This window comes from Saimiri boliviensis, chromosome 19, assembly GCF_048565385.1.
Source record: "Saimiri boliviensis isolate mSaiBol1 chromosome 19, mSaiBol1.pri, whole genome shotgun sequence".
NCBI lineage: Eukaryota > Metazoa > Chordata > Mammalia > Primates > Cebidae > Saimiri > Saimiri boliviensis.
Genome location: NC_133467.1, coordinates 35001855 through 35027751, shown reverse-complemented (window position 1 = coordinate 35027751; position 25897 = coordinate 35001855). Strand labels below are relative to the sequence as shown.

The 25897-nt window shown below is 42.3% G+C and overlaps 1 protein-coding gene across 7 annotated transcripts in view; it reads right to left on the bottom strand.

The window, feature by feature from the left end:
• GON4L (gon-4 like) overlaps window positions 1-25897 on the bottom strand; it is a 94072-nt gene that overhangs the window by 47418 nt on the left and 20757 nt on the right. For all 7 annotated transcript variants that reach the window (XM_003937806.4, XM_010348413.3, XM_039460251.2 and 4 more), the window contains 9 exons: window positions 21538-21729; window positions 18594-18784; window positions 17459-17533; window positions 15650-15700; window positions 10582-10632; window positions 10177-10272; window positions 8923-9042; window positions 8218-8388; window positions 1294-1486 (listed from right to left, as the gene is read on the bottom strand). In XM_003937806.4, coding sequence (XP_003937855.2) covers window positions 1294-1486; window positions 8218-8388; window positions 8923-9042; window positions 10177-10272; window positions 10582-10632; window positions 15650-15700; window positions 17459-17533; window positions 18594-18784; window positions 21538-21729 — 1140 coding nt within the window. The remainder of the gene's footprint in view (window positions 1-1293; window positions 1487-8217; window positions 8389-8922; window positions 9043-10176; window positions 10273-10581; window positions 10633-15649; window positions 15701-17458; window positions 17534-18593; window positions 18785-21537; window positions 21730-25897) is intronic.

Here is a 25897-nt window from a genome sequence, read left to right as displayed (position 1 = left end):
GGTAAGGGGTCAAGCCCTGAAATCTGTATCTTTAATAAACACCACCAACACACACATCCATACACTCCTCAATTCTGATTCAAGTTCTAGGAACCAAATTAAGAGAAACAGTGTCTTAGACTCTCAAAATTCTGACAGTCAATTCTGCCTGGCCTTTCCCTCCCAATAGCTACTATCTCAGGTCTTTTAACCAAAGTGATGAAAATGAGGACACCAAGGCTGCTGCTACCGACAAAGCTCGGAAAGCCTGACTTTCTTCCTGCCATTACTTCCGATTAGCCTAGGCCAAAGATACAAAGCACAGCTTATTATGAAAAATCATATCCTTCTAAAAAACGGTTTAACTTACCATGAAACCTCTCTGATTGAGACAGGTTTCTAGAATATTAAACTGTGTTCTAGTCCTAGGAGTATACAAATAGACTCTGTAACACTGAGCAAGAAAATGAATTTCTCTGAGACTTCACTGTCTACAAAGTGCTTAGAACTATCTGTCCTGTCCATTCCTTTTCGTGGAGATTTCTGAACCTGGTAGAAACAGGAAGTGTCAATAAATAAACTTTAAAAGATATGTATCCCCCCCAAAAATCATATAAAAATTCATGTATATTTTTCTGGGGGAAGGCTGCATAGTTTTCATCAGATTGTCAAAGGGGTGAGTAATGGAAAATGCAGAAACTTAGGACTCCTATCAGAATGACTTAAGGGTATAATATGTCAGTTGCTGATTATTAAGGAACTGATTCTCCACTTTGCATGTTAATGACTCATCTTCAACTCCATCTTTTTCTCCTTACACAATTTTTATCATTCTGTTGCTTGTTAGGCCCTCCACTGTTGATTTTCATCTTATTTTCTTTGCTGACCTAATGGTCATTTAGGTGCATGTGTTTCACTTCCAACACTGGTTTTTACCCACTACAGGGGGTGGGAACAGCCTGGACAACATGATGAGACCTCGTTTCTACAAAAAATAAAAAATTAGCCAGGCACAATGGCATGTGCCTGTAGTCTCAGCTACTCAGTGGGATTAAGAGGGAGGACTGCTTGAGCCCAGGAGGTCAAGGCTGCAATGAACTGTGACTGCAACACTGCATTCGGCCTGGGTGACAGAGTGAGACCCTGTCTCAAAAAAAAAAGAAAGACAAAAACTACTGATTTAAGATAAATTATCAGTTAAATACAAATTAAATCAATTAACCCAAACCATTCCATTCTATACCCTTCCAAATAATGAAAATCTTACAACAGATAATGGACGATATACATAATAACTCAGAAACCAAAACTTACCTTCATTCCCCACGTCATCATTCATAAGTCCCCCTAGCCACACCTTCCAGTCCTCGTCATCTGCTGTATTGGGGTCATACATATCTGGAGTAATGTCTGGAGCTCGGAGCTCTGCCTCTAGTTGGCCCAGGGGAACATCTTTCAGAGGCATCTTAGAACGGGTTCGAAATGCAATGAGACTGTCATCCATGGGCTGGACAATGGAGAAAGAAAAACAAAAGTTACTCAGTGAATGACACTTCCAAACCTCATCATCACTTCTTTTCTTCTCATCTTAGCTTAATAGGATCTCTCCTCTAAACAATGTGGGTTTATTATTGTTTGAAACTATAAGAAACATGACATAAAAAATAAAATAAAATAAATGACATTAGTTTGAAACCAACGCTTTATGAACATTTTTAACAGATTTTATTTATTTTTGAGACAGAGTCTCACTCTGTCACCCAGGCTAGGATGCAGTGGCAAGAGATCTCAGCTTACTGCAAACTCCACCTCCCAGGTTCAAGCGATTCTACTGCCTCAGCCTCCCAAGTAGCTTGCATTACAGGTGCCTGCCACCGTACACTGGTTTTTACCCACATACCAGGCTAATTTTTGTATTTTCAGTAAAGAAGAGGTTTCACCATCTTGTCCAGGTTTGTCTCAAACTCTTGACCTTGTGATCTACCCACCTTGGCCTCCCAAAGTGCTGGGATTACAAGCGTGAGCCAACCTGCCCAACCTTAACAGCTTTACTGAGATATACTTCACATACCATAAAGATCACCCTTTTAAAGTATATAATTGAATAGATTTTCGTATATTAACAGAGTTACGCAACCATCACCATTATCTAATTTCAGAACATTTCTTTATCCCAGAAAGCAAGCCCATATCCATTAACAGTCGCTTCCCTTTCCCCCTCCTCCCAGCTCCTGTTAAGCATTAATCTATTTTCTGTCTCTATGGATTTGTTTCTGCTGGACATTTAACAGATGTAATCATACAATGTATAGCCTGTCTCTGGCTGCTTTCAGTTAGCATAAAGCATTCAAATCCCACCCTGTTGTACTATCTATCAATACTTTTTTTTTTTTTGAGACGGAGTCTTGCTCTGACATCCAGGCTGGAGTGCAATGGTGCGATCTCAGCTCACTGCAACCTCCACCTCCTGGGTTCACGTGATTCTCCTGCTTCAGCCTCCCAAGTAGCTGGGATTACAGGCATCAGCCACCACACCCAACTAACCTTTTTATTTTTTCGTAGAGACAGGGTTTCACCATGTTGGCCAGGCTGGTTTTGAACTCTTTTTTTTTTTTTTTTTTTTTTTGAGACGGAGTTTCGCCCTTGTTACCCAGGCTGGAGTGCAATGGCGCGATCTCGGCTCACCGCAACCTCCGCCTCCTGGGCTCAGGCAATTCTCCTGCCTCAGCCTCCTGAGTAGCTGGGATTACAGGCACGTGCCACCATGCCCAGCTAATTTTTTGCACTTTTAGTAGAGACGGGGTTTCACCATGTTGACCAGTATGGTCTCGATCTCTCGACCTCGTGATCCACCCGCCTCGGCCTCCCAAAGTGCTGAGATTACAGGCTTGAGCCACCGCGCCCGGCTTGGTTTTGAACTCTTGACCTTAGGTGATCTGCCTGCCTCGGCCTCCCAAAGTGTTGGGATTACAGGTGTGAGCTACAGTGCCCAGCCTTTTTTTTTTTTTTCCCAAGAGACAGGGTCTCAATCTGTCACCTAAGCTACAGCAGTGGCACAATCAGAGCTCACTGAAACTCTGAACTCCTGAGCGCAAGCAATCCTCCTGCCTCAGCCTCCCAAGTAACTGGGACTACAGACATCTACTGTCATGCGCATGCCGGTAGTTCCAGCTACACAAGAGGCCAACGTGAGAGGACCACCTGAACACAGGAGAATGAGGCTGCAGTAAGCTGAGATCACAACTGCACTCCAGCCTGGGCAACAGAGCAAGGCCCCGTCTCATTTAAAATATTTATTTTAAAGAAATGAAAATAAAATCAGAAAGTGTGAGACTTCCATCTTTGTACTTTTTAAAAACTGTCTTGGCTACTCTGGGCCTGTGCAATTCCTTAGGATTCGATTGTCAATTTCCATAAAAAATGACAGCTGGGATTTGGATAGAGACTGTATTGAATCTGTAGATCAATTTTGGAAGTTCTCCCTAGACAACACTGCATTAACCTCTTAATGGGCTTCTGTTTATCCTCTTGCTTTACTCTAGTCCATTTCCCACACATTAACCAAAAGGAATTTTTAACATTAACCTGAAAACAACAAAGAAATCTTTTCTAATTTTGTTTTTTTGAGACAGTATCTCGCTGTCACCCAGACGGGAGTGCAGTGGCTCGATCTCGGCTTACTGCAACCTCCACCTCCTGGGTTCAAGCGACTCTCCTGCTTCAGCCTCCTGAGTGGCTGGGATTACAGGCGTATAGCACCACATCCAGGTTATTTTTGTATTTTTAGTAGAGATGGGGTTTCGCCACATTGGTCAGGCTGGTCTTGAACTCCTGATCTCATGATTCATCCTCCTGGCCCTAATTTTTTTATTTTTTTTTTTGGGATAGAGTCTCACTCTTGCCTAGGCTGGAGTGCAGCGGTATGATCTCAGCTCACTGCAAGCTCCACTCCCCAGGTTCAAGCAATTCTCCTTCCTCAGACTCCCAAGTAACTGGGATTACAGGTATGCGCCACCACATCAGGTGAATTTTTTGTATTTTTTGTTAGAGAATGGGTTTCACCATATTGGCCAGGCTGGTCTCAAACTCCTGACCTCAGGTGATCCACCTGCCTCAGCCTCCCAAAGTGCTGGGATTGCAGGCATGAGCCACTCCACCCAGCATCTTTTCTAATGTTTAAAATAAAATCTATACTCCTTATCATGGTTTCCTAAGACCTTCATGATTTAGCTCTTGCCTTGCTCTCTGACCTCATTTCTACCTCTCTTTCCCATGATCCCATGTTTCGTGTGGTTTCTGTTCCTTAACCATGCCAAGATTGTTGCTATCTTAGGGACTCAGAATGTGCTGTTTCTTCCACATGGGGCACTTTTTCTCCCCAGATCTTTTACATGTCTGGTTTCCTCTCATTCAGATCTCAGTTCAAATGCCATCTCCTCAAAGAGACCTTTTTATTTTGTGTTTTGACAGTCTTGCTCTGTCACCCAGGCTAGAGTGCCATGGTGTGATCACAGCTAGCTGCAGCTTCGACCTCCTAGGCTCAAGTGATCCTCTCACCTTAGCCTACCAGTAGCTGGGAATGCAGGTGCATGCCAGCACGCCCAGCTAAGTTTTAAATTTTTTTGTAGGGACAAGGTCTCACTATGTTACCCAGGCTTGTCTTGACCTCCTGGCCTCACTCAACTTATCCACTGTTCTTGGCCTCCTAAAGCGTTGGGATTATAGACATGAACCACCACACCCAACCCTGATTTTGTTTTTGTTTTATTTTATTTTACTATTTTTTTTTTTTTTTTTTTTTTTTTGAGACGGAGTTTCGCTCTTGTTACCCAGGTTGGAGTGCAATGGCGCGATCTTGGCTCACCGCAACCTCCACCTGCTGGGTTCAGGCAATTCTCCTGCCTCAGCCTCCTGAGTAGCTGGGATTACAGGCACGTGCCACCATGCTCAGCTAATTTTTGTATTTTTAGTAGAGACGGGGTTTCACCATGTTGACCAGGATGGTCTTGATCTCTTGACCTAGTGATCCACCCACCTCGGCCTCCCAAAGTGCTGGGATTACAGGCTTGAGCCACCACGCCCAGCTTGTTTTTGTTTTTAAAAAGATTCTCACACTGTTGCCCATGCTGGAGTACAGGGGTGGTCATAGCTCACTGCAGTCTCAAACTCCTGGGCTTAATCAATCTTCCCGCCTCAGCCACCAAGCAGCTAAGAATACAAGCATGTGCCACCACACCTAGCTAATTTTTCTGTATTTTTTGAGACAGAGTCTCACTATATTGCCCAGGCTGGTCTCAATCTTCTAGCCTCAAGCAATCTTCTAGCCTAGGCCTTCCAAAGTGATGAAATTACAGCCAAGGAGGTCTTTTTTGATCAGCCTATCTAGAGTTCTCGGACAGAAAGTTTCATATTTCCTCATTTTAATTTAGTTGATAGCACTTAACCACTATCTGAATTTACTTGTTTATATGTTTATAGTCTGTCTCTCCTCAATAGACTGTAAGTTCCAGGAAGAACAACTTCGTCTGTCTTCTATGCTGTTGTTTCTCAACTTCAACCATTCAGTATGTGTTTGTTAAATAAATGGATAGATAAAAAACTATTACTGTCCCTACTACGATTTATTCATTCAAAATCAGGGTGATTAAATGACTCAGAGCTATTCCATTCAATATTCTATTTTTAATTTTATTATGTGTGTGTGTGTGTGTGTGTGTGTGTGTGTGTGTGTGGTGTGTCTGTGTGTGTATAAATAAAACATATTTTGATATGGAGTCTCACTCTGTCACCAAGGCTGGCATCTGTCCGCAGGTCCAAGCAATTCTCATGCCTCAGCCTCCCGAGTAGCTGGGATTACAGGCGCTTGCCACCACACCTAGCTAATTTTCATATTTTTAGTGGAGACAGAGTTTTATCATGTTGGCCAAGCTGGTCTAAAACTCTGGACCTTAGGTGATCCGCCTGCCTCGGCCTCCCAAAGTGCCAGGATTACAGGTGTGGGCCACTGCACCCAGCCTTAATTATATTTTTTAATTTTAGGATTTATTTTTAAATTATTACATCATTCTTTAAAATTTTAGGACAGACATATTTTTCGTTGACCTGCAAGAGTGGTAGGGAAAATTTGGAACATAAAAATTTATTGGCTAAGGCCAGGCGCAATGGCTCACACCTGCAATCCCAACACTTTGGGAGGTTGATGAGGGTGGATCACCTGAGACCAGTTCAAGACCAGCCTGGCCAACAGTGAAACCCTGTCTCTACTAAAAAATACAAAAAAAATTAGCTGAGTGTGGTGGTGCATGTCCGTGGTCCCAGCTACTCAAGAGGGTAAGGCATGAGAATCGCTTGAACTCAGGAGGCATATGTTGCAATCAGCTAAGATCATGCCACTGCACTCCAGCCTATATGACAGACTGCAACTCTGTCTTGAAAAAAAAAATTACTGGCTAAATGTGAGAATTACAAAGTCGTTATTTGACAACGACCATAGTAATGACTGTTTCAAGAAAGAATAATCAATGGATGCTAATATTAGTTTAAGAAAGGAAATTTGATTAATTGGGCTGGGCGTGGTAGCTCACATCTGTAATCACAGCACTCTGGGAGGCAGGGGTGGGCGGATCACTTGAGTCGGGAGACCAACCTGGCCAACATGGGAAAATCCCGTCTCTACAAAATACAAAAAATTAGCTGAGTGTGGTGTCAGCACCTGTAATTCCAGCTACTCATGAGGCTGACGCAGGAGATCGCTTAAATCTGAGAGGCGGAGGTTGCAGTGGGCCAAGATGACGCCACTGCTCTCCAGCTGGGCAACAGAGCAAGACTGTCTCAAAAAAAGAAAGAAAGAAAGAAATTTGTCTTTGAAGTATATCCCCGCAAGATATATACTAATTAAAAATGGAAAATAGTAACTTTACAGTGGGAAAACCAAGCAGACATCACCTTAACCAAGTGATGAAAATTAACATGAGAGACATCATGTGCCTTCTGATCTGATACACTGAGAAGCACACATCCCCCTCTGGTATTTGTAACAAAAGTGCAAAACCTAAATCTAATTATGAGGAAATATTAGAAAAATAAAAATTGAAGAAAATTCTACAAAATAAGTGGTGTATAAGCCTCAAAACTGTCAAGTTATAAAAGACAAAGAAAGACTGAGAAACTGTTCCAGATTAAAAAAGACTAAAGAACAAGGTAATGAAATGCATATTTAATCCAGGGTTGAATGCTGAATAGGGGAAAAAAATGTTTTTCCTTCAACATAAAGGGCATTATTGGGACAACAGGCAAAATCACAATAAGCACTTTAATGTATTATATAATATTACTGAATATTACTGTAACCTTTTTTTTTTTTTTTTTAAATTGAGACAGAATCTCTGTTGCCCAGGTGGGAGAGCAGTGGTGCAATCTCAGCCTACTATAACCTCTGTTTCCCAGATTCAAGCAATTCTCCTGCCTCAGCCTCCCACGTAGCTGGGATTATATTGTGTATTATACTGTGTTAATACAAGAGAATAAACTCATTTTTAGGAAACATACACAAAAGCATATAGAAGTAAAACAGCATCATGCCTGCAATGCACTTCACAAAACAGTATGTGTATACAGAGAGAAAGAGGAACAAAACAATCAAGCAATTGTGGTAAAAGGTTAATTTTCGGGCATCTGGGTGAAGGTTTTTCCTATGTTCTACATTTTAAAAGGCTCTCTGCTATATAGTTCATTTCTTCCTTAGATAATGCCATTCTCAGCCAGGCATAGTGGGTCACATCAGTAATCCCAGCACTTTGAGAGGCTAAGGTGGGAGGATCACTTGAGCCCAGGAGTTTGATACCAGCCTAGGCAATAACATAAGGAGACCTCATCTCTACAAAAAATTTAAAAATTAGCCAGGTGTGGTGGCATATACCTGTAGTCCCAACTACTGGGGAAGCTGAGGTGGGAAGATCACTTGAGCCCGGGAGGCGCAGGTTGCAGTGGGCCAAGATCACAACACCATACTCCAGCCCGGGTGACAGAGTGAGACCCTGTCTCAAAAAAACAACAACAACAAAAACTCAAACTGCCATTGTCACTTAGCAGAAAATAGCACTAGCCAAATATAAAGTATCAAAGACTAACTCTTACTTATATAAAACTGTAGTTGTCTTTTCCTCTCCCTTCCCAGCCTTAGCAACAACTAGATTACTCCATCTGACTTTCTTAGTAAAGTACAGTTATAATATTTACCTGGAAAGAATCCATGCAGACTGGACTGGAAGCCAGCTCCTCATCTACCGCATGTAACTTCTCCATAAAAGTACTATCTCTGGTCTGTTTCGGCTTTGGAGGGGGCGGGGGCCCCATAGGCACTACCTCAGCACTGATGTGCCTGATGGATGGTGTGGTGACTTTCTCAGCCTGATTAAAAGAGGTAACTGCATCAAAAAGGAAGGAGGGAAGAAAGAAAGAAAAAGCAAGAAAAGGGAAAAAAAAAAAAGAGAGGGAAAAAGAGGTAGACCTTCCATACACCATCGTCCTTTTTCTTCTCTAGACAGGGGTACATAAAAACAAAGATACCAAGTGTATTGATCTAATTAGGTTTCATCCTATTTCTAGTGAAGTCAACAGAATGCTACTTAGGTTACCAAAATGTGGGAAATTAATGACAATGACTTTAGGACAATATCAGAAAACAAAACAACAGATATGAAAGAAGAGAAGGGAAGGAGAAAAGAAACTCTGCTAGTTGCACATTTTTGGCCCCTTAATGAGAACTCAGAAAAGTTCTTTAGCTATCATTTAGTTCTAGCTTTCTCTAAACTATTTACTAACTTAATGAACTTTGAAGAAGGGTAACAGCCCAGAATCACCATGGATAATCTACTTAAACAGTTAAATAATCTATTCACACAGTTATGTCTAACTTATCTCTTTTGTATGATGCCAATGTACCTCTGATAATATGCCGCTTTCCTCATCTGTTTCAGTCATCTCAGAAGACTGTCTCAATCTGGATTTCTTTGCCCCTCGTGGAGATGAAGCAGTGCTTTCAACATCACTTTCCAGTAAGCTCTACAAAATAAATCCAGTTCACTTTAATATTTATGTCCCTACCTCATTCCACAAAGTCTGAAGTATCTCAAGAGAAGGAATCATAAAATATCAATCATTCAACTAGTTACAGTAACAGAAAATAAAATTTAAATAGAAGCTTAAAGGCTGAGCGCAGTGTCTCATGCCTGTAATCCTAGCACTTTGGAAGGTCAAGGCAGGTGGATCACTTGAGGTCAGAAGTTCGAGACCAGCCTGGCCAACATGGCGAAACACCCGTCTCTACTAAAAATACAAAAATTAGCCAGGTGTGGTAGCACATGCCTGTAATTCCAGCTACTCAGGAGGCTGAGGCAGGAGAATTGCTTGAACCCAGAAGGTGGAGGTCGCAGTGAGCCAAGATCATGCATTGCACTCCACCCTGGGCAACAGCAGAGACTGTCTCAAAAAGAAAAAATATATATATCCTAAAGGTGGAGACATGCATCAGATCACTATCCTAATTTGCATTACAAAATGTAAGACCTAGACCTAAAATCCTTTTACCAAACAATTCAAAGAACAAATTAAGAAACAAGTCAAACAACTTATTAACACAGCAATGAAAGTGAATAAAGTATACCTAAAAGCAATAGTATAAATGAATCTCAAAAGTATAATGTTGAATTTTAAAAAGCCGGGAACAAAACATATAAACACAAGTCCATTTACGTAATGTTCAGAAACAGTAACAATTGAATTATAGTGTGTAGAGATACATATTGAGGTGACGTAACTATAAAGAAAAGCAAATAAATAATTACCAAAAGGCAGGTGGTGGTTATTTTTAGGGGGAGGGAGGTGCCTGTGACGGGCGAGGGTATACAGGGGGTGTCTTAGGAATGTTATATTTCTTGACTTTGCTGTAAGTTTCATAAGGAGTTGCATTATAATAACTAAAGTTATACATTTTTATTCTATGCACATTTCTGTGCTATATTTCATAATACAACAAATTTTAAAATTAAGGGATTATAAAGGGTAGAAAAAGTTTAAAGCATAGAAATGAGCTGAAAAAAGAACCACATCTCAATCCTCTCTACAAGTGACATTACTAAGGAAACAAAGTATACCCTGCTTTATTAAGACAAATATTACCAACTAACACTCACTGACCTCTTCAGCAGTTTCATCTTCTTCTTCATCATCTGGTTGATATTCTTCATCTGAGGAATCATCTTCTTCAAGGTGGATATCCACAAACTGAGGAGGCTACATTAGTACAATTAGAAAGAAATGAAGTAATGGGAAACACAAATCATATATATTTGGAAAATAAGGGAAAGAAGCAGGGCAGGGGAAAAAAAATCCTAAGAGCATAATGTGCAGCTAAAGCAAATAACACAAGGCAGAGGTTAAAGTGATTCCATGAGATGCAAACCTAAGAGTAATAGAATGGAAAAAAACAAAGCTGGAATTAAAACAAAGATTGATCAAGAAAAGTTAAAGAGGAAGTACTTAAGTTTCAAAACCGATGAAGTCTTTCTGGAAAAGAATAACAATTATCTCTTCCAAGTTTACCTTAATTTCATTGGCCTTCTTAATTGGTGAAATATTCCATGTTGGAATTACCTACCAACAAAGAATATAAATAATTAAGTTATCTTAACTGAAATAACTGTTTTTCATGTTAACTTCCTCTGTACCATCACTAACAGCCATATACTTAACAAGTAACTGCGGTGATCTAGAAGTGTTGATTATCCATGAGGGAATACTCTCAATTATTTGTCAGAGTTACAAAGAAGAAAAAGAGCGAAGAATCTACTAATGTCATTAGCATTTCTACCTTAAACCTGGTAAGCCTCACTTCTTTCTATAAATGAAGAAAACAATGTCTACATTATTCATATCACAGCAGTGGTTTACACAGAACAATAGTTGTGAAAACTATTTATAAACTATTAAACTACACAAACCTAAGATATAGGTTACAGTAGTCTTTTAACAGCAATATGTTTTTGTAATCAGTTACATGAATCTACTGTAAGTACAACTCCAAAAAGCCAGCCAGGATAAGTTTCTATGGTCTCTTCTGCCTATGGGATAGGCTTGCTCTGCCTAAAGTTTTGTTTTGTTTTTTTTTGAGATGGAGTCTTACTCTGTCACCCAGGCTGGAACAATGGCATGATCTCAGCTCACTGCAACCTCTGCCTCCTGGATTCAAGCAATTCTCCCTGCCTCAGCCTCCCAAGTAGCTGAGATTACAGGCGCTCCCCCACTGCCACCACCACCTCCAGCTAATTTTTGTATTTTTAGTACAGATGGGTTTTGCCATGTTGGCCAGGCTGGTCTCAAACTCCTGACCTCAAGTGATCTGCTCACCTTGGCCTCCCAAAGTGCTGGGATTATAGCTGTGAGCCACTGAGCCCAGCTAAAGTTCTTATATACTGCTGATAAAATGCCACTGAGAATGTATAATTTCTTGACCATTTCATTGTAACCCAGCCAAAATCACCTTACAAACAAAAGCCAACTGGCCATTAGATTCTGTCTTTATAAGGAGTCTTAGCCTCTCATATCAACTCAGCCCTGCTATGTTCTGACCATTTATCTAGTGCTGTGTAAGTGGGACCAATACAGGGTACAGGGAATGATGTAATTCAGGTCCATTTCCCTTTCCTAACTACCTACTGCCAAATCCATCAGAAAGGCAAGCCAGTATTCAGAAGTGTGTTGGAGTCAGTCTATTAAGAATTAAGAAGGCCAAGTATAGTGACTAGTGCCTGTAATCCCCGCACGTAGGGAGATCAAGGTGGAAGGATCACCTGAGCCCAAACAGTTTTAAGATGAGCTTGGGCAACACAGACCCCATTTCTACAGAAAAGATTTTTTCAAAACCATTAGCTGGGCATGGTGGCACATGCCTGTAGGCCTAGCTGCTTGTAAGACTGAGGCAGGAGAATCCCTTGAGCACAGCAGTTCAAAGCTGCAGTAAGCTATGATCAGGCCACTGTTTTCTAGTATAAGCAACAGAGCAAGTCTCAAAAAAAAAAAAAAAAAAGAATTAAGATGCAAGAAACCTAGATTTTAATACTTGTTCTCCTACATAAACTATATAGTATTGGATGGTCCAACTTCTCTACATACATATTCATAGCCAATAAACATAATCCAGAGCCTACTGGATCTCCTTGGATGTTTTTCCCAAATCAAATACAGAATTAATGTTAATTATATTCTTTAGTTTGTTTTTGAGACAGAGTCTTGCTCTGTCACCCAGGCTAGAGTGCAGTGGCGTGATCTCTGCTCACTGCAACCTCTGCCTCCCAAGTTCAAGCAATTTTCCCATCTCAGCCTCCCTAGTTGCTGGGATTATAGACATGCACCACCACACCTGGCTAATTTTTGTATTTTTAGTATAGATGGGGGTTTCAAAATGTTGGCTAGGCTGGTCTCAAACTCCTGACCTCAGGTGATCCGCCCTCCTTGGCCTCTCAAAGTGCTGGGATTACAGGCGTGAGCCACCACACCTGGCCATGTTAATTATATTCTATATGTCAAGTAGACTTTATAGAACTTCTCTCTCATTAATGGCTGCTTTCATCATAGCTACCACCTGTTCATTTGTGATTACATCCTGAAGAAAGATGAAATTTCAATTTATGCAGCAAGTGTTAGCGAACCAGACAAAAAAAAGGTGATGTGATTGCCAAAAAAAAAAAAGGTACATTTGACCTTTGGCTACATTAGGAGAAATATGTAATCTGGAACACCGGGGAGTCAATCTAACTACACTTGTCAAACCACATCTGGTTCAGTAGATTCTTCTTTCGGTATACTTTTTTTTGAGAAGGAGTCTCACTCAGTTGCCAGGGTGGAGTGCAGTGGCGCAATCTCGGCGCATTGCAACTTCCACCTCCTGGGTTCAAGCAATTCTCCTGCCTCAGCCTCCAGAGTAGCTGGGACTGCAGGTGTGCACCACCACAACCAGCTGATTTTTGTATTTTTAGTAGAGTCAGAATTTCACTGTATTGGCCGGGATGGTCTTGATCACTTGACCTCATGATCTGCCTGCCTGGGCCTCCCAAAGTACAGGGATTACAGGCGTGTGCCGCCACGTCTGGCCTCTTTTGGCATACTTTTAAAAGGATATGAGCCAGGAGCAGTGGCTCATGCCTGTAATCCCAGTACTTTGGGAGGCTAAGACTGGTGATCACATGGGCCAGTTTCGAGACCAGCCTGGCCAACATGGCAAAACCCTATCTCCACTAAAAACACAAAAATTAGCCAGGTGTGATGGTGCACACCTATAATGCCAGCTACTCAGCAGGCTGAGGCATGAGAATTACTTGAACCTGGGAAACAGAGGTTGCAGTGAGCTGAGATCACACCACCGAACTCCAGCCTGGGTGACAGAGTGAGACTCCATCTCAAAAAAAAAAGGCCAGGTGCAGTGGCTGACGTGTGTAATCCCAGCACTTTGGAAGACTGAGCAGGACAAATCACTTGAGGTCAGGAGTTTGAAACCAGGCTGTCCAACATGGTGAAACCCCATCTCTACTAAAAATAAAAAATAAATATTAGCCAGGAAGCATGGCATACGCCTATAATCCCAGCTACTCAGGAAGCTGAACTGCTTGAACCCAGGAGGCAGAGGTTGCAATGAGCTGAGATCTCGCCACTGCACTCCAGCCTGGACAACAAAGCAAGATTCCATCTAAACAACAACAACAAAAAAAAACAAGAAGGGAAACTGGAGGATGTATAGCCAAGAAAAGAATGTTACGAAATGACATACTAGTTTTCAACTATAGGAAAAGTTATGTGAAAGAAAACACATCTCTTTACTTGTTTTTTTTTTTTTTTTTGAGATGGTCTTTATATGTTGCCCAGGCTAGTCTTGAACTCCTGGCTTCAAGTGATCTTCCTACCTCCACCTCCCAAAGTGCTAGCATTACAAGCATGAGCCACCATGCCCAACCTAGACCTGTTTCTTCTACCAGGCTCCAAGGAATGAAATCAGGACGGATAAAACCTACGATACATATTTTGGGTCTGTAAGGCAAATCTTCCTTACTATCAGAAATACAATGAATTCCCTCATAACTATTACCTGCCTTGTAAGCACAAACTAGCCAAGTGCTTATTAAAAAGTATAAAGTGGTTGGGCGCGGTGGCTCACGCCTGTAATCCCAACACTTTGGGAGCCCGAGGCGGGTGGATCACGAGGTCAAGAGATCGAGACCATCCTGGTCAAGACAGTGAAACCCCGTCTCTATTAAAAATACAAAAAATCAGCTGGGCATGGTGGCTCGTGCCTGTGATCCCAGCTACTCAGGAGGCTGAGGCAGGAGAATTGCCTGACCCCAGGAGGCAGAGGTTGCGGTGAGCCGAGATCGTGCCATTGCACTCCAACCTGGGTAACAAGAGCGAAACTCCATCTCAAAAAAAAAAAAAAAAAAAAAAAAGTATAAAGTGGCCAGGCATTGTGGCTCACACCTGTAATCCCAGCACTTTGGGAGGCCAAGGCAGGTGGATCACCTCAGGTCAGGAGTTCGAGACCAGCCTGAACAACATAGAGAAACGCCATCTCTACTGAAAATACAAAATTAGCTGAGTGTGGTGGTACATGCCTATAATCCCAGCTGCTCAGGAGGCTGACGCAGGAGAATCGCTTGAACCCAGGAGGTGGAGGTTGCAGCGAGCCAAGATTATGCCATTGCCCTCCAGCCTGGGCAACAAGAGTGAAACTCCATCTCAAAAAAAAAGGAAGGATGTAGCATCACTCCAAGCACCAAAGAGCTTGCTGTACCATAATACTTCAGACGTCTTTAAGTGGTTCTCACACGTTAGTATTCAAAAGAATTAACTGTTGTCTTTTTGCCAATGCATATTCCAACGCCCTGCCCATGGGTCCTGATTCTCAGGTGGGCCCAAAAGTAAGAGAATTTTTTTTGTTCTGTTTTTTTTTTTTTGAGACAGTCTCACTCTGTTGCCCAGGCTGCAGTGCAGTGGTGCAATCTCCGCTCACTGCAACCTCTGCCTCCCAGGTCAAGTGATTCTCATACCTCAGCCTCCCAAGTAGCTGGGACCACAGGCGCCTGACACCACACTCAGCTAATTTTTGCTATTTTTAGTAGAGACGGGTTATCATTATGTTGGCCAGGCTGGTCTCAAACTCCTGAACTCAAGTGATCCACCCAACCTCGGCCTCCCAAAAGTGATGGAATTACAGGCATGAGCCACTGCGCCTGGCCAAAAGCATGCATTTTTAATAAGCACTCCTGAGGGATCCCACGCCAAGGTGATTTTTATGCAGCTCATCCCTGGAACACGCTATGAAAAATACTAAACACTTTGTAACACGTGTTGTAACAGAAATAGAAAACCTGGTCTCGTCCATTGGTTTCAACCATTCCAACGGTTATCAATCTAGCAATTCCAAAAAGCAATGCTTCATACCAACTAAAATAAACTATTATCATTTTTACCTTATGATCAGGTAGAAACAATTCTACTTGTCTTTTACAAATATTTCTTTAAAGATGCAAATTCAGACCACAATCTTTCCTATATTTTTCCCTATGAGTGAATTAGAACCTATTTACCAAGCTAAAAAAAAAAGACAAAAAAACAGAATACTTACCACTCCTTTTTCCACTACTTCCTTCAGTTTAGAGCGTGTCATTTTAGGCTCCTAAGGAGAAAATAACAAAAAGGAAATAGTCAATAAAAATCACGGCTCAGGCCAGGCGTGGTGGCTCACACCTATAATCCTAACACTTCGGGAAGCCAAGGCAGGTGCACGAGGTCAGGAGTTTGAGACCAACCTGGCCAACATGGTGAAACCCCATCTCTAATAAAAATACAAAAATTAGCTGGGTGTCGTGGCATGCACCTGTAGTTCCAGCTACTCAGCAGGCTGAGCAGGAGAACTGCTTGAACCCAAGAGGCGGAGGTTGTCGTGAGCTGAGATGACATCACTGCACTCCAGGCTAGGCAAGAGTGCGAGACTCCATCTCAAAAATATAAAATATCTCAGACCAGGTGTGGTGGTTCTCACCTGTAATCCCAGCACTTTGGGAGACCGAGGCAGGCAAATTACGAGGTCAGGAGTTCAAGACCAGCCAGGCCAACATGGTGAAACCCCGTCTCTACTAAAAATACAAAAATTAGCTGGGTATGGTGGCACGTTCCTATAATCCCAGCTACTCCGGAGGCTGAGGCAGGATAATTACTTGAACCAGGACCCGGAAAGTGGAGGTAGCAGTGAGCCGAAATCACACCACTGCACTCCAGCCTGGGCTACAGAGCAAGACTATGTCTAAAAAAATAAAAAATTCTCAGTTTAGCAAGGTGGCTTGTGCCTGTAATCCTAGCATTTTAGGAGGCCAAGGTGGGAAGATGGCTTGAGGCCAGGAGTTCAAGACCATCCTGGGCAACATAGTGGGACCCACCCCTACCCCCCAAAAAATTGTTTTAAATAGCTGGGCATAGTAGCATGCTCCTGTAGTCCCACCTACTCAGGAGGCTGAACTGGGAGGATCACTGAGTCCAGCTTAGGAGTCTGAGTCCAGTCTGGGTGACAGAGCAAGACCCTGTCTCTAAAAAAACAATAATAATAAAATAATTGACCGCGCACAGTGGCTCACGCCTGCAATCCTAGCACTTTGGGAGGCCAAGGCGGGTGGATCACCTGGGGTCAGGAGTTCGAGAACAGAGATGGAGACCGGCCTGGCCAACATGGCAAAACTCTGTCTCTACTTAAAAAAAAAAAAATACAAAAATTAGCCAGGCGTGGTGGCACACATCTGTAGTCCCAACTACTCGGGAGGCTGAGGCAAGATAATCGCTTGAACCCAGGAGGTAGAGGTTGCAGTGAGCCAAGATCACACCACTGCACTCCAGCCTGGGTGACAGAGCAAGACTCGATCTCAAAAAAATAAAATAAAATAAATAATAATAATAATAAAATATGGCCAGGTGCGGTGGCTCACACCTATAATCCCAGTACTTTGGGAGGCCAAGACGGACAGATCACCTGAGGTCAGAAGATCGAGACCAGCCTGACTAACATGGTAAAACTCCATCTCTACTAAAAATACAAAATTAGCTGGGTGTGGAGGTGCATGCCTGTAATCCCAGCTACTTGGGATGCCGAGGTAGGAGAAACGCTTGAACCCAAGAGGCGGAGGTTGCAGTGAGCCAAGATTGCACCACTGCACTTCAGCCTGGGCAACAAGAGTGAAACACTGTCTCAAAAAATAAAAATAAAAATAAAAATAATAAAATAATAAATAAGTAAAAATTACCATGTAATTCTTGTGTTTTGAAATGCTAACTTTAACTCCAGCTGCCAAATCGTTTACAAACTCCCAAGTGATCTCCTGCCCTTAGCCAGTTTACAGATAACTCTACTCCCAAGACATTAAAAGAGCGACAATCAACTACTCACAAACATTGGCATATCTTCTGTCTCACTGATGGCTGCTTTCATCATAGCTACCACATGTTCATTTGTGATCACTTCCTGAAGAAAGATGAAATTTCACTTTATGCAACAAGGGTTTGTCACCTAGACAATATTCATCTCTTCATCTAACTCTGCTAGACCTATTTACAGGACAAATGAGAACCGTATACTTGAACAGCATCAGACTGGGATAAAGCAAGGCAACTGAAAGCAGAGAAGGCAGAAGTAAGTTTTGGCCAGAAGCACAGAGCTTCAAACAACGTAGCAGCAAATGAACCAATCCCATTAGCTGCTACTAGGAACAATGGCTCACATAAAAGGAGATACTGAGGTAATTATATGCTTATGAGAAAGAGTAACAAAAAGCAAAGGCTCTGCAAATAGCTGTTCAAGATGAGTATTTACATATGTACAAAGTGCAATAAACTATTAACTGGGCATCTTTTTATACATCAACCCACAAAAGAGTAAACCCACCATGAACATTATCATCACTGAATTTGCTAAATAATACAGTTAATATGCAAATCAGTGGACAGAAACAGGAACAGTTTATCTTCCCAATTAAATTCTTCTTTAACATGTGCTCATATTTCAAACTTGTACTGAGTACAAGGAGAAAGCTATCTTAAATACGTAAAAATGTAAAATGTTTTGTCACAGGTAACCCACAAAATTGGTAATTCATATACCAAAAGTTAAGAATTTGCTACATAGGCCGGGTGCGGTGGCTCACGCCTGTAATCCCAGCACTTTGGGAGGCTGAGGCGGGTGGATCACGAGGTGAAGAGATCGAGACCATCCTGGTCAACATGGTGAAACCCTGTCTCTACTAAAAACACAAAAAAACAAATTTAGCTGGGCATGGTGGCACGTGCCTGTAATCCCAGCTACTCAGGAGGCTGAGGCAGAATTGCCTGAACCCAGGAGGCGGAGGTTGCAGTAAGCTGAGATCACGCCATTGCACTCCAGCCTGGGTAACAAAGAGTGAACCTCCGTCTCAAAAAAAAAAAAAAAAAAAAGAAAAAGAAAAGAAAAAAGAAAAAGAATTTGCTAAGTATTTTTATACACTTTCCACGAAAATTTCCCTTCCATTTACACAGCTGCCCAGTCTTACGTGAAGAATGTTTCGGACATTGACCGCTGTTAGATTGTGCTGCTTGGCACCATCCTCCAAGGTACGGTCCAGCATGTCATCCAGTTTCAGGTCACAAGCCAAGTTCCCCTCTTGACCCCTTCCATCTCGTTTCCTCTTGGTACCCTTTTTCTTTTTTCTCCTTTTCTCACTGTCTTCATTGTCTTGTTCTTCTGCAAATACACCAAGAACATCACCAGAATTCCAAAACAGCTGCTCCAGAAACTTAGGCCAGAAAGCCAACAGTAAAGTGGATAAATCTCAAAAGCATTATGCTAAGTGCAAGAAAACACATGAAAAAGGACACGTGTTATACGACGGTATACACAGTATAGAACATTGTGGAAGATGCAAAAATGTAAAACACAGAAATGAAATCAGTGGTTGCCAATGTTTGAGAACGAGGAATTTGCTATCGCAAAGGGGAATTAGGCAACTTTTGGGGTGACAGAAATGTTCCACATTGATTGTGGTAGCAGTTAACAACTGTGTATATTTTTCTAAACTCATCAGATACATTTTATTTTATACCTCAATAAATAACATTTAGTTTTTAAAAATGTAACTTGGCCAGGCCCAGGCCTATAGTCCCAGCACTTTCAGAGGCTGAGGTGGGCAGATCACAAGGTCAGGAGTTCAAGATCAGCCTGGCCAACATGTTAAAACTAAAAATCCCTACTAAAAATACAAAAATTGAATGGGGCAGGGCGCAGTGATTCACACCTGTGATTCCAGCACTTTGGGAAGCCAATGCAGGTGAATCATTTGAAGTCAGGAGTTCGAGACCAGCCTGCGCAACATGGTGAAACCCCGTCTCTACTTAAGAAAGAATACAAAAATTAACCAGGCATGGCAGTGCATGCCTGCAGTCCCATCTGCTTGGGAAACTGAGGCAGGAGAATCGCTTGCACCTAGGAGGCAGAGGTCGCAGTGAACCAAGACTGCACCACTGCACTCCAGCGTGGGCAATGAGAGTTCAACACTGCATCTCAAAAAAAAAACAAGAAAGATTTGAATGAGTAACAATGGGCACAAAGTAGCAAAAAGAAAAAACAACAACAAAAAAGAATTCAATGGATAAAGAAAAGGTAAAGCAGGCCAGATGAGGAGGTTCCTGCCTGTAATCTCAGCACTTTGGGAGATCAAGGAGGAAGGATTGCTTAAGCCCAGAAATACAAGACCAGCCTGGGCAACATATTGAGAACTGTCTCTAAAAAAATAATAATCGCCGGGCGCGGTGGCTCAAGCCTGTAATCCCAGCACTTTGGGAGGCTGAGGCGGGTGGATCACGAGGTCAAGAGATCGAGACCATCCTGGTCAACATGGTGAAACCCCGTCTCTACTAAAAGTACAAAAAATTAGCTGGGCATGGTGGCGTGTGCCTGTAATCCCAGCTACTCAGGAGGCTGAGGCAGGAGAATTGCCTGAACCCAGGAGGCAGAGGTTGCGGTGAGCTGAGATCGCACCATTGCACTCCAGCCTGGGTAACAAACTTGGTCTCAAAAATAATAATAATCATCATCATCATCATCATCATAAAATCAAAATGAAAATTAGCCAGGCATCGTGGCATGCACTTGTGGTCCTAGCTACTGGGGAGGCTGAGGTTGGAAGATCACTTGAACCTAGGAGTTCAAGGTTGCAGTGAGCTATGATTGTGGCACTGAACTTCTAGCCTGGGTGACAGAGCAAGACACTATTTCTTTTTTTTTTTAGATGGAGTCTCACGGTGTCTCCCAGGCTAGAGTGCAGTGGCACTATCTTGGCTCACTGCAACCTGTGCCTCAAGCTTAAGCAATTCTCCTGCCTCAACCTCCTGAGAGTAGCTGGGATTACCGGAATCCACCACCACGCCCAGCTAATTTTTTGTATTTTTAGTTGAGACAGGGTTTCACCTTATTGGTCAGGCTGGTCTTGAACTCCAGACCTCAGGTGATCCACCTGCCTCTGCCTCCCAAAGTGCTAGGATTATAGGAGTGAGCCACATCGCACAGCCTACGACACTATTTCTTTAAAAAAAAAAGAAAAGAAAGAAACAAAATTAAAGAAAAGAAAAGATACACAAAATAAACAGAATGATACAGAGCAATGAAAATGAACAATCTACAAGTACATCCAGGACTATGGATGAATTTCATAAATATAAAACAACGTTGAGGCTGGGCATGGTGGCACGTGCCTGTAATCCCAGCAACCCCGGAGGCTGAGAATCACTGGAATCCAGGAGGGGAATGCTGCAGTAAGCTGAGACTGCATTACTGCACTCCAGTCTGGGTGACACAGTAAGATTCTGTCTCAAAAAAAAAAAAAAAAAAAAAAACACAACGTTGACAGAATAAATGTCGTTACAATGCCAGGCACAGTGGCTCACACCAGTAATCCCAACACTTTGGGAGGCCGAGGCAGGCAGATCACCTGAGGTCAGGAGTTCAAGACCAGCCTGGCCAACATGGCAAAACCCCATCTCTAACAATAATACAAAAATTAGCCAGGTGTGGTGTGGTGGTGGGCACCTATAATCCCAGCTACTCTGGAGGCTGAGGCAGGAGAATCGCTTGACCCAGGAGGCGGAGGTTGCAATGAGCCATGATCATGCTATTGCACTCCAGCCTGGGCGATAAGAGTGAAACTCCATCTCAAAAAAAAAAAAAAAAAAAAAAAAAAAAAAGGACAAAACAATTGAACCAATATATGCTGTTAGACATCAGGATAGTGGTTAACCTACAGGTAGGGGGTAATTGGAAGGGAAAACAAGATGGACTCCTGGGTACTGATTAGATTCTGTATCTTGATCTGGGTCCTGCTTACAAGGGTGTATTAAATTTGTGATAATATAGTGAATTCAGGCTATCTTAGGATAGGTGCAGTTTTCCACATATTATACTTCAATAGATTTTATTTAATTAAAAAGAAAAAGAAAGCCTACCCATTGGAATAAAGAGTCCACCATCTTCTATCTCTTCGTCAGGTTGGTGAATCAGAGTCCTAGGTGGCTTTTCTTGAGAAAAGGCACAAACATCTAGCTGGGTTGATTTCCTGGGCTGGGTTCCTGGTTTTACAGATTGGCTGCCTAGTGGCAGTGAAGGTATCTCCCCTTCAGAATGCATTTGAGGTTTTCCTGGAAGAATCACAAATACTGCTCCACAATTTGCCCATTCTCAATCATAATCTGTTATAGAATTCAGCATCTTATTATATTCTTTTTAGTTGGACAACTTCATGAATTAAACATATACTATATAGGCATTTCCCTCTTTTAAATCAAAGCTCAGATCCAATTTACTCATTTGTTAAGTCACAGAGTTAAACTAGATAATTGCTAAGGCCTTTTTATTTCTGACATGATTTCAGTTTTGCATTTTTTACTATGAAAAATCAGACTCATAATTGTGGATGAAATTCCTAGGCCGGGCGCGGTGGCTCAAGCTTGTAATCCCAGCACTTTGGGAGGCCAAGGCGGGTGGATCACGAGGTCAAGAGATCGAGACCAACCTGGTCAACAGGGTGAAACCCCGTCTCTACTAAAAATACAAAAAATTAGCTGGGCATGGTGGCGCGTGCCTGTAATCCCAGCTATTCAGGAGGCTGAGGCAGGAGAATTGCCTGAACCCAGGAGGCGGAGGTTGCGGTGAGCCGAGATCGCGCCATTGCACTCCAGCCTGGGTAACAAGAGCGAAACTCCGTCTCAAAAAAAAAAAAAAGAAATTCCTGATGACATTTTATATAGTTGACCATTAATACCATATAAATTGATCAACTATAAATAGAAAATTAAAATGCCCTGACTTTGTAAATCAATTTGACAGAAGTAGTAATTGTCACCATAAAATTATAAACATATGGTTCTACAGTTCATTAGATGATTTTCTCACCTCAACATTTCATAAACCTTTTTAGGTGGAGTAGGTGAAGATAGCATTAAAAAGACAAAGGAACAAGGGGTGATGGTGCAAGCTGGTAGTCTTAGTTACTTGGGAGGCTGAGCTAGGAGGATGCCTTAAGGCCCAGGATTTGAGGTTACAGGGAGCTATCACTGCACCACTGTGCTCCAGATGGGGCAACATAGCAAGACCCTGCCTCCAAAAAAAAAAAAAAAAAAGCCAGATGCTCTCCCTCTTAAATGGTGTTTATTCTAATATAATTTTTACTTGTTCTTCTGAAGTTGACTTACTTACCCTAATTTCCACTTATACTTTTTTCTTTCTTTGCCTCCTAAAAGCGAGTAGCATGATTTTAGCTTGTAATTAGTTGATTTGTATTGTATTGTTCTCAGCTAATTTTTGATGTTATCATTGGCCGGGCATTGTAGTTCATGCCTATAATCCTAGCACTTTGGGAGGCCAAGGAGGGCATGTTGCCTGAGCTTTAGGAATTCAAGACCACCCTGGGTAACATGATAAAACCCTGTATGTATTCTACTAAAATACAAAAAATTAGCCTGATATGGTGGCAGGAGCCTATAATCCCAGCTATTCAGGAGGCACAAGAATTGCTTGAACCCAGGAGGCAGAGGTGCTATAAGCCGAGACTGAAACACTGCACTCCAGCCTGAGTGACACAGCGAGACTCTGTCTCCCAAAAATAAATTAATTAATTTTAAAAATGTTAATTTTGGCCGGGCACAGTGGCTCATGCCTATAATCCTAGCACTTTGGGAGGCCAAGGTGGGCAGATCACAAGTTCAGAAGATCAAGACCATCCTGGCCAACATGGTAAAATCCTGTCTCTACTAAAAATACAAAAATTAGGTGAGTGTGGTGGTACATGCCTGTAATCCCAGGATACTCGAGAGGCTGAGGCACAAGAATCACCAGGAAATCGCAGTTGCAGTGAGCCAAGATTGCGCCACTGCACTCCAGCCTGGCAACAGAGCAAGACTCTGTCTCAAAAATAAAAAAATATATATCTATATACAACAAAGCCACAGCTCATATGAAGAAAAAAAAGAAAAGAAAAAGAAATAAATAGTAATTTTTTTTTTTTTTTGAGACGGAGTTTCGCTCTTGTTACCCAGGCTGGAGTGCAATGGCGCGATCTCGGCTCACCGCAACCTCCGCCTCCTGGGTTCAGGCAATTCTCCTGCCTAAGCCTCCTGAGTAGCTGGGATTACAGGCACGTGCCACCATGCCCAGCTCATTTTTTGTATTTTTAGTAGAGACGGGGTTTCACCCTGTTGACCAGGATGGTCTTGATCTCTCGACCTCGTGATCCACCCGCCTCGGCCTCCCAAAGTGCTGGGATTACAAGCTTGAGCCACCGCGCCCGGCCATAAATAGTAATTTTGATAATGTTATCAACATACAGTTCTTAGGCTGGCAGTAAATAAGTTATAGATATGCTCTGAATGTCTGAATAAAGTTTTTCCTTTTTTTTTTTTTGAGACAGAGTTTCGCTCTTGTTGCCCAGGCTGGAATGCATGGCATGATCTCAGCTAACTGAAACCTCTACCTCCTGAGTTCAAGCGATTCTCCTCCTCAGCCTCCCAAGTAGCTGGGATTACAGGCGCCCACCACCATGCCCAGCTAATTTTTTTTTTTTTTTTTTTTTTGAGACGGAGTTTCCCTCTTATTGCCCAGGCTGGAGTGCAATGGCGCGATCTTGGCTCGCTGCAACCTCCGCCTCCTGGGTTCAGGAAATTCTCCTGCCTCAGCCTCCCGAGTAGCTGGGACTACAGGCGTGCACCACCATGCCCGGCTAATTTTTGTATTTTTAGTAGAGACAGGGTTTCACCTTGCTGACCAAGATGGTCTCGATCTCTTGACCTCGTGATCCACCCGCCTAGGCCTCCCAAAGTGCTGGGATTATAGGCGTGAGCCACCGCGCCCGGCCTAAACTGATTTTAAAAATCTCTTAATTACACTTACCAATAGCTAAGTGACTATGAAGCCATAGTTATTTATCCATTTCTTCTCTAGCATTTTAATCTTATAATTTGCTCTAGTTCCTTCTGTCTTCATATCACAAATACAACTTAATCTTAGGCTGAAATGCAGTGGTGCAATCAGAGCTCACTGCAACCTTGAATTCCTGGGCTCACACTACTCCCCTATTTCAGCCTCCTGAGTAGCTGGGACTATAGGAATGCACTACACCTGGCTAATTTTGAAAAGTTTTTTTCCAGAGATGGAATCTTGCTATGTTGCCCAGGCTGTTCTTGAACTCCTGGCCACAAGATCCTCACACCTCGGCCTCCCAAAGTGTTGGGATTATAGGTATGAGCCACTGTTCCCAGCCCCATTCATTCCCTCCTCTTTAACTCCTTCATATAATGTTCTTTTCACAACAAACTCTTGAATCTATTCTCCAAGATCATCAATCTTCAAATATAACCTTTTTCTTAGGCATGATCCTTATCCCTCCTCTAAGAACAAGGTACTAAATTTTAAAGTAACTTGTTCTTAAAGCTCTCATTCCTCTTTTCACTTTTACTACTGCTTCTCCAGTTGTTCCTTCTCTGTTATATTCTTCCTTGATTCAAGGTTGTCTTTAAGCTACTGCTCTTTCCCTTCCATGTCTGTTTCCATGGAGAAGAACCATGACTAACACTGTGAACATTCCTAGTCCTTGCCTCTTACTATACTTAAATCTTAGATTTCTATTTTTACTTGCTGGCCCCATTGTCACCTCACATTCCATCTGAGGTAGGAGATTAGCAGGACTTGGTTTCCAAGTACTGTTCACAAGACCCCACTGAACAAACAGGAGCTGATCAAACAAACTGGCCAAAACCAGCTAAAAACAAGACAGTGATGAAAGCAACCTCCTGTCATTACATCTGCATGCTTAAAAGAACCTCCCACTAGAAGCATGACAGTTTACAAATGCCATGGCAACCTCCAGAAGTTACCTTACATGGTTTAAAAAGGGAGGGACTCTCAGTTCTGGGAAGTCCTCACCCCTTTTCCAGAAAATTCATTAATAAACCACTCCTTATTTAGCCTATCATCAGAGTATAGCCATATATACGGCTATATAGCTCTCATGCCTTTGGGGGTCACTGTTGACCACACCCTAGATGCTCTGGGGTTTTTGGCATTTGGTACCAGGACCCTCATGGGCTGATGCCCGGATACTCAGGTATTTTGGCATTTGGCACTGTTTCTTTTGTTTCCTTGTCATCTTTGTATACATACAGCTAGCCAGCGATCCACAGGGCTGCTGCTGCTGTTACTATTACTCTTTCTTACGGAGCAGCCATTTCCCTTCCTCTGTTGCTCTAATAAGATTTTTTTTTTTTTTTTTTTTTTTTTTTAGAGACAGAGTCTCACTATGTTGCCCAGGCTGGA